We start from the raw sequence: 9,178 nt of genomic DNA, 5'->3' as shown, positions 1-9,178 counted from the left end.
TTCTTTCAGTTTAGTGGCACTACCTCAATTAGGGGCTAATCACCAAGGCCGAGCTGTTCGCCCGGGCGAAAAACTCCAAGAAAACTTTCAACTAAAAAAAAATGTATAAAAATAACCTATCTCCCGAAATTTTACCATGTAAAGGAGACATGTAAAAGTTACTTTTCAAGAGTAAAAAGTAGAAAAAATGCTTCCCTCGTATAAAGGTCAGGTCACGTGACCTGAGGTCACAAGGTCAAACACGAAAATTTGGTAAAAACAAGTGTGTAGATTTGCGGCTATGTTCATTGTGAACACATCCATATCTTAATGTTTTGCATTTTTATTTTATTTCACTTAGATATAAGCCATCAAATATCGTCATGTTTCGTGACCTCAGAAAAATGCCGGAGGCTATAACTCCCTAATGCTTGCTCCGATCGAGCTGAAACTTGCAGATCTGAGATCAGCGCATCAGATAACCCTATGAACGTATTTTGAACAAAATATGAGACGTACCGTGTTAATTTTCACTTTTGCTGGTCGATTTATCATGAAATGCCCCAGCTCGCCTAGCCGCGGGGTCCTTTCGGAGCCGAAACTGAATATTCCTCTCGACGCTCCTCACAGCATATCATACGCCGGCGCCTGTTGGGTGGCGCAGTACACCACCCCTCGTACGGCCATGGCCACACAGAGGACCGCCGTGACACCTCCGAGCCCGGTGGCCAGCACTGGGTAGCCCCAGAGGTCTGTAACCAGACCACCGCCCACCGCACAGTGTGGCCAAACACCAGTTTAGCGCGAATTAAATCCCAGCGCTGCTCGGATCCGTTGAAAATGGTTCCCTGGTTTCAAAATTGACACTTAAACCTATGTGAGACCTTTTACGATGCATTATAAATGCTTGCTGACATATAATGGCATAGTTCCGCCTCTAAAAGTAAGGAGAACTAGCTTACGACAGGTGATGTGCTTACCTGGCCAGGGCTGTGAAGTCGATGGAGTTACTCCGACTCCGACTACGGCTTTCAAAAGTCAATTTCAACTCTGACTCCGGGCAAAACTGTCGACTTATACGATCGACTCGGACTCTGACTCCGCAGCCATGGCAAGTCCACGCAGTCGATGGATTTTCGGTGACTCAGACTACGAGTCTTGGTCCGGATTCCAAAATCGATTCCGATTCCGACTCTGACTGGGGTCAGAACTGTTGACTCCGAACGACTCCGACTCTGATTACGAAATCCTGGAATTTAACCGCAAATAAGAGGCATAAAATTGTGGGTCCCAGCAATGATGGGCATGTTAGGAGGAGGAATCGTTTACGAAATTCCCATCATTTCTCTGGTAAATTCTTATGATTGTCCAAAGTTTGCTTGAAAAAATCATCATCTAATTATGTTTCTGTATGAATGTTCCTGGTGAAGCACATGAATCGGTAGATGGTTGCTGAAATACACGCACCGATAGGACTGAACCTCAGCAATGGGAGTAAAAACAAAGACTTACACCATAAGCACCTTCATGTCATTAACCCTCGCCCGTATTGGTGTTTTGCTAGCCGCGAACGTAGGTCGGGTTAGGTCAGGTCAGGCCAACTAGTCCTGCCGGGTATTCATAATTAATAGGTGTCAACCGTCAGTGACAGCTTCGTTGCATGTTACGAAGGCACCAAAACTTCTTCCTAAATGTTCAAATGGTTACTAAATTCGAAATCAGCTCCAAAAACTAGCCTGGAAGCATGTAAAACTAAAAAAGGTGAACCGAGGTCATCAAAGGTCATTGAACTGACCTGACCTTCAAGTGATCTTGACACCGACCATAATGCATGGAACCAACATCATAATATCACATGTTTAGACGCCTGCATTCACGAAAAGACTGCAAACGCGCGGCTAATGCAAGCAAACATACGCCCAATCGCGATTCCGGCCAAACATGGTCTCGAGAAATAGGTCACAGGTCAAAGGTCATTGGGGTCAGGGTCGTGAAATTTAAAGGGTAGGTGTAAAATTGATAAACTCGAGGGTACTGAAAGTTTCGTCGCGATCGGCCGCTTTTTACATGAGCTTTTTTCGAAAATCCGAGAGGGGTCCTTTCGACCCCCACCCTCACCCCCTATATGGGCGAGGGTTAAAAAATTGTCAAGGTTTATTCATTGGCGACCGTATTCTGCAATATAACAAGTCAGAAATACAGCGGTTGAGCCATCCGCGTAACATTATGGAGCCGCCGCCGCGCCCACCCTGTAGCCGGACCTCCCCGGGCGGGTCAACCCGATACGTTCAAAGCTGAGCCAAAGGCCGGGGGGCAGGTTGGGGCAGGGTTTCTTGAATGGATCATGTCCAGAAAAGTGTGGCGAATCTTCTCATGGTAGAATTGGCGTGGAGTTTTTTGGCCATTTTCTTATATCTCTACGTTTTTAAGATGGACGGTGTTTTCAGGGGATGTCTGAAAAGGTCATTTTCAAATGAGCATAACTCATCGGTTAGTCCAAGGATACCTATAGAATTCGGGTATACTATCAAATATAGGCTCAGTAGTCATATGCCACTCCAATTATTTCCAAACCTTTCCGACAATTACGCAAAAATGTGTTGTAAACATGACGCGGGTTTTCGACGACTTCAGCACAGCCGGGACCGGCATTGCGTAGGTCCACTTTAGCTAGCTTTTTGGACACCGAAAGGAAGACATTGAACCAAAGTATTGTGATATTGACATACTTTGGACAATTTCCTATCGACTGATAGTTATAAAAAGTCAAAATTCCAAAATTCGTTTTTTGATTAAATTCGCGCTAATCTGGCGTTTGGCCACACTGTGCACCGGTCCGAGCACGTTACCCATCGAGTAGGCCGCCCCGCAGATTGACGATACCAGCGCCTGGCCGCGCACGCTGCTCTGAAGCCCGCGGACGGTGGACAGCCGCACCATCAGGGGCAAGAGAGGCATGTACGCGCCGACTTGGAACACCTCGCGCAGCGTCATCCCCACACCGAGTAGCAGCCGGGACGGCTGGAGACCGAAGATCGGTGACGGAGGAATCAGCAGCACGCCAAGAGCGGTAGCCGCCAGGCAGGCGGCCAGGAAGAGAAACGTGTTATCGATAGTGTCTGAAAGCCGCCCCCATACCGGGCTGGAGAGCGCATAACCGGCGAAAGAGCCCAAGAAGAAGAGACTCAGCTCGGCCGGCTGAATGCCAAGGGCTCCGTTAACGTACGGTTCAATGTTGGGGTCCATAGACGTCCAGTTGAGAGCGGTGACGAAGAGAGTGACACAAATCAGCCAGTTGTCTGCTGATGAGAGCACCAGACGTAGCATCGCGCGGTATTCTTGATTTCCATCGGTTCTTTCCATCTCGTCTTCGGTCTTCTTGACGTAACCTTCCTTCAGGTTTGCGCACTTTTCTTTTGTCTTGCCGTCATCTTCTCTAATCTTGGCGCTCCTTTCCTCCGTCTTGGCGCAACTTTCCTTCGTCTTGGCGTATTCTTCACTTGTCTTGACGCACCCTTCCTTTGTCTTGGCACATGTTTCCTTCTCGTCCAGTCGATCCGTCACTGACGGCATCAGGACCAGACTTGCGGCGGCGGTGATCAAAATCAGTGCACCAAGAGTGTAGAACGGCGCCCCGTACCCTCCGACGGAGTACATGGCGCCACCGAGCGCCGGTCCCAAGCACAGACCTCCTCCATACATCCCTTCCACCAGGCTGATGGCCGAGTTCATACGACGCGGAAACTGGTTGATAATGATGGTTCGAGATGCCGTCAGACTGGCGGAGGTTCCGACGGCCTCGGCGACGCGCACTGTCACACACCAGGCTAGGAACGTAGATGGATATTCGACGTAAGTGAGCAGACCAAACAGCACCGTGGTAACTCCAGACAGCAGCAGACCGAGGGTGAATAGCCTCGTCACACCGAGTCTCGGTGCCAGCCAGCCGGCTGCGGGAAACGACAACATCTGAGCGGCCGCGAAGGAGCTGAAGACGGCGCTGGAGGCAGAGTTGGTTAGACCGCGTCTGTGTGCCTCGTGCGTGAAGAAGGGGGACGGGGTGACTGAGCAGCACCCGGATAAAAGGCTGCTGGCGGACAGACACGCCAACAGACCGACCGGCGACCAGGTGATGGAAGCTGTTCCGTCAGCCGACAGATTTTCGGAGACGGGAGCCGCTGTTGAGCTGCCAGGTTGAGACATGCAGACAGGGTTGTTTGTCGGTGGAGATTCGTCAGATACTGATGAGGGCTCATCGCAAGGTGACCCGGCTTCAGGGTGCGAGTTCGATCTAAGAGTGGAAGAGTTTGCGAGCAGTGGTACATGTTCCGGGTCTTTGGATGTAGATCCCTTGTCTTGAGTCAGAATATTGACCATGATAGATCGAGGCAGCAGCAAAGACAGTAGCCAGCGGTGGAGGTAGCAGTAGCGGTTGAAAGCAGTAGCAAACAGCGATAGAAGCAGCAGTAGCGGAAGAAGTACCAACAGCCGAAACAGCAGTAACGGTAGAGGCAGCAGCCGAGGCAGTAGCGGGAAGCGCAACAGTAGAGGTAGCAGTAGCGGTATAAGCAGCAGTAGCAGTTGAGGCAGCAGTAGATCTCAGACGCAGCAGTAGCGTCAACCAGTGACGGTAGGAGAGCCCGAAACGGGTGCCGGTAGCACCATCAGGCCCGGCAGAAGCGGCGGCGACAGGGCGACGGTAGCACCGACTGTCGACGAACGGCGCGCAGTGGTAGTGACAGTCTGAGACTGCGACCCAAAACACGTGCGCGTATTTCGCTGATAAACTATGTGAATACACCCCTCGTGCCTCTATTCAGTCTGCGCCACATGTGCCATGGGCATTCACCAGTAATTCTTTAGAGATTCGCGGCGCGACTGTCTAGCCCTTCACCACTTGTGATACAGGTGTAGGATCGACCTATTGTCAATCTTTCTGGTCCAACATGACAAGCGCACCCATTCCACGAAGTCATTAAGCTGAAATGTATTACTCAAATACGTATTTTTAGTGCTCAAAGCTCAATGTGAACGTGCCTTTCCTTCTTTCGAATTTAAATTTATAACTCATCAGTCATCTTACAGAGAGCATGCTGTTTACATTTATATGTCGTATATTGCCGAGAGCCCCTGTCCATGGCTCGAGCACCACCGTGCCGATGCAACTTAAAACCACCAGTTTCTATTGTAAAGCGTTCCGGCAGACAAAAACTTTATTCCGTCCATCCCAATGGACATCTCCAATATCCATCCATATGACTTACACATAACACAAGACCCAGAAGTTTATACTAAATCTAAAAAGCTGCGCATCGGAGGGCAACAGACATTCTCACAAAACCTGCTTAATCATCGGTTGGTTGTAGGTATGTAGGGGAGAGTGGGGTAAGAAGCCCAGGTGGGGTAAGACGCCCTTTCGATATAACAAGAAAACTGTTAATGCATATGATATTTTTAAGTTATTTCAACGTTTGTTTCTGCGTTTTGTTCGTCGGGGCAAGATTTTCGGTTCCTAGGTAGTGTCGTTTGCAGGCGGTGAACACTTTTATGTTTTGACATATTCTGATATAAATTTTTGTTTCATCGTTTTCCATCTAATAACTGGGAGAGGGCCTTCAAATTATGTTGCAGATGCATTTTACCCATAACTCATAGAGGCGCTTTACGTGATGCAACGAGTTTGTGCCTCACGATTGAATCTCTTGAAAAAAAATGGAGCTCAAAGACATTTGGTAGTTGAGGGCGGGACGCTACCCCCCCCCCCCCCCCACAAAATTCACTGTCTGCGTCAGAGCTGCGGAGTCATATGCCTTTTCGACGCCTCCAAAGACCCCGACTCCGGTTTCCAAAAACAACCTCGACTCCAACTCCGGGCTCCGACTGTCGACTCCGATCGACTCCAACTCCGACTCAGAATCGGCAGACATTGAATGGGTGCAAAGTTGATGGATTTTCGGTGGCTCCGACTCCGGCTCCGGCTTTACTTCCATAATGGACTCCGACTATAAGTTACGTATAAGGTAAGGTAAGTATAAGGTAAGTAAGGTAAGTATAAGTAAGTATATAAGGTTAGTATAAGGTAAGACGTCTTACCCGGGCGTCTTACCCACCCCGTGGGGTAAGACGCCCTTTTTCAAAACTTTTTTAAAACATCTTTGTCGCTCACTACGTAGGTGATAATGCACAATTTCCAGCTCGCAAAGAAGGTCTATTCTAATGCACATACATCTCAATGGTGGATGCAATAATATGGAGAGTGTTTGCATTCCCTTAAGGGGGCGCCTTACCCCACTCTCCCCTATAACTCATAACAGACCAAGTGTAGACAACAACCACGTATAACATGATTCGTGTTATCTATGCAACAGCCGATAACAAAAAAGTTTGGTAGGCGCCTCGCGAGAGCATGAGTCGTGCGTGTTTTTCGGATCAGAAATTAGCATCAAAGACGCTGGCAGAAGCGACCAGATAGCCCGCTGGAGGACAACGGGTGCCTGCTGCCGGCACTGGGGCAAGGTCAGCGCAGCTCAGGGCTATGACGTCACTTAGACGGAATTCCCTTGTCCAATGGGGCACGCAGGAGTGTGGTTGGGTGCACTCAAAGCACGTGGTGAGCCCCGTGAGGTCTTTAGCAGTCAGGCTATACCAAGCGAGTTTTTTATCGGGATGTGTCAAAGCAGCTTTGAGTCTGTTATCTCTTGGTTGCTGAGGCATTTCGTTTTCCGTCACTTGCCTGGGGGGGGGGTCAGGTAAGGAGGGGGGGGTTAGTTCCCAGCCGGCAATATCTCAACAGCTAAGACTTTACAGTTAGAGCTTACAGCACCAACCAGCAGGCAGCAGTCAAAAAGTCATTTTTTGAAAATGTTCAATCACAATCATCTTTCGAATAAAACGTTATGAAACGCTAAGTTGGGATACCAATTCCCATTTCGTTCAGTGATCGTTTGACCTTAAGACGTTCGTCGACCAGAACTCCCGTCCCAACGTCTGGTATATCCGGTCCCGGCCCATATCTCCCCCCCTCCCCCCCCCCGCCTCCCAGTGGTCCTGCGACCCTCTGTGCACGGTCCAACCGGCGTAACCGGCGCCTTCCGCTGCTGGGCCGGGTACTTTCACTTTCAGCCGCCGTCTGAGGCACCCCTGTGTGACGAGAGGTAGCTACTGTGACCTTGAGGTTCGATGACGGCTTCTGGGAAGGTGCTCGAAGATACCCTGGTGACCCGACCGGGTCTCAGCACCCGAATTTAAATGTAAATTTAGAATGACGTGATGCCGAGTTTAACAAAATGAAGCGTCGACACTTGTTAGGTATTGGGTGTAGTCGGAGAGCCCTCATCAACGTCGCCCAGTGTCTAGCTTGGTGCTTAGTTTCAGAGATATTCTAAGTCCTAGGAGGGGGCGTTTATAACCCTCCCCCAACCGAAGTCAATGGCGTACTCGACTGAAGACTCAGCTCAAGCACGGGCTGATAAAAGATAAACATCAGGTAATGTAGGTTTGGTGGTATCGCACAAGGTTGCTGCTTAGTCGACGAATGAATTACAAATACTGCTCGATAGTCGGCCTAGTTACATGTCATCTCTCGCTATTGTCAGTGAAGTAAGGAGTCTCTGAATCAGACCCCTCTCTCCCCCTCAGGTGTGCTGAGTTGCGAATCTACTGTACCTACACATTCTAATGGAATTATTCTGCCCCATTGACCCGAGTGCGAATGGGATTGTGTCCGCCTAGTTCACGCTGCTTTCAACACATCCTGTAGCTCATGAATGAAACGCTGGTGGATCCGGGAGCACCATGGGACAGCCATGAACCAAACGTCTCCCTTCTCCACCATCTAAGACTTTATATACTGAGTCAGCGATGATGTCATATTGTTTGATGCCTCCCCGCTCATCAAATTCTGCTTTTGGTCACTGGGTTCGCCAGCGTAAAAGATATTCGTAATATGTTGATATGTGAGGGTACAAAGTTTGTCGTGTACTAGGGGAAGTTGGGGGAACGCCGAAGACTTTTTTTCTGACGCCCGTAGCACGCAAGGTAGACAACATAAGCTATTCTTGTTGGCGTCATTCGAGAGGCCAGTCTTTTGCCTTTCAAACATACCAGGCGCATTTGATGAATTCACATACCGTTAAGCGCACAAACTAAAAATATCAAAGAAGTGACTTTTTCGGCGTTGCCCCGGACTGCGGGGAAAGCCGAAAATGGGAGAAATGATCTACGGGGAATGCCGACCTTGATGTTTTGCCATTTTATCTCAAACTTTATCCAGAATTCATCAAAGCTGACAGGCGTTTTAAGAGCTTGAGGACGCGGTGCACACTGGAAGTTATAATTGCGTGATATAATAAGAAAATGCCAGGTAAATCATTCCTTATAGGTAACAGGCCGTTGTGTCGGTTGAAAGTGTTATTTGTGTGACTAAAAATACGCGTTGCTATTCTACAGCAGTAAAGTCCACGTAGCGTGCTTTTAACACGTGCGTAATCGCACGTTTTCGGCATTACCCCAGCCAGCCATACTTTCATTTGCAGGCCCATAACTTTTCAACGTGCTGTATAAATTTCAAATAGGCAGCACACTTATGCAAAGACATGCTAAAGATTACTTGACCGAATTGGCCAGACAGACGGTAGCAAAATGAGTAAGAAATGCAGCTTCAAAGGCGCATGTAGTACAAGGGAAACGTACCTTGAAAACGCTCTTGGCGCCCTCACAGTCGAAGTATTCCGAATGACGACTCGTAACAAACATGCGATAATTGTAGTCACTTAAGCTTCAGAGCATCACTGACAGGTGGCATCCATGTCCTACGGTTTTAGAAATATCTCGAATTTCGGCTTTGCCCCAACTCCGGCATTGCCCCAACTTCCCCTACGCATCCACAAGGTGCCTTTGTTCATTTAGTGGTCCATGACTTTAAATTAACCCTCAGTAAAGCCGCCGGTACGGCTCCTTATTCGTCTTTCAGTGGCTCTCCTGACCCCGTCTCACACTCCCCACCGCATGGTGGTGACTGGTGAGGTTCACTGAACCGATCGGAGCAAGGGCGTTAGAAAGTACCCCGCCCGTCTCCTCCGAGACGACGCCCTTCCTCTCCCTCCCCGCCGAGTGCCTGCCTACTTGACCGAGACCAACGAACGGGGGAGGGAGAAGGAATGGGAGAGAGAGAGAGAGAGAGAGAGAGAGAGAGAGAGAG

At 49.1% G+C, this 9,178-nt stretch overlaps 1 protein-coding gene across 1 annotated transcript; it reads right to left on the bottom strand.

Annotated features, from left to right (window-relative positions):
- Positions 1-603: 603 nt before the first annotated feature.
- Positions 604-4,182, bottom strand: LOC122364292. Its single transcript, XM_043334531.1, has 2 exons — positions 2,805-4,182; positions 604-731 (listed from the first exon to the last, which is right to left on the bottom strand). Exons 1-2 carry the CDS (start codon positions 4,180-4,182, stop codon positions 604-606), a joined length of 1,506 nt encoding a protein of 501 aa, XP_043190466.1.
- Between the last annotated feature and the right edge of the window lie 4,996 nt (positions 4,183-9,178).

The sequence above is a fragment of the Amphibalanus amphitrite genome, unplaced genomic scaffold (genome assembly GCF_019059575.1).
Source record: "Amphibalanus amphitrite isolate SeventyFive unplaced genomic scaffold, NRLGWU_Aamphi_draft 000668F_arrow, whole genome shotgun sequence".
In the NCBI taxonomy this organism is placed as follows: domain Eukaryota; kingdom Metazoa; phylum Arthropoda; class Thecostraca; order Balanomorpha; family Balanidae; genus Amphibalanus; species Amphibalanus amphitrite.
The sequence above is the reverse complement of the archived record's forward strand: the minus strand, read 5'-3'. Positions and strand labels throughout refer to the sequence as shown.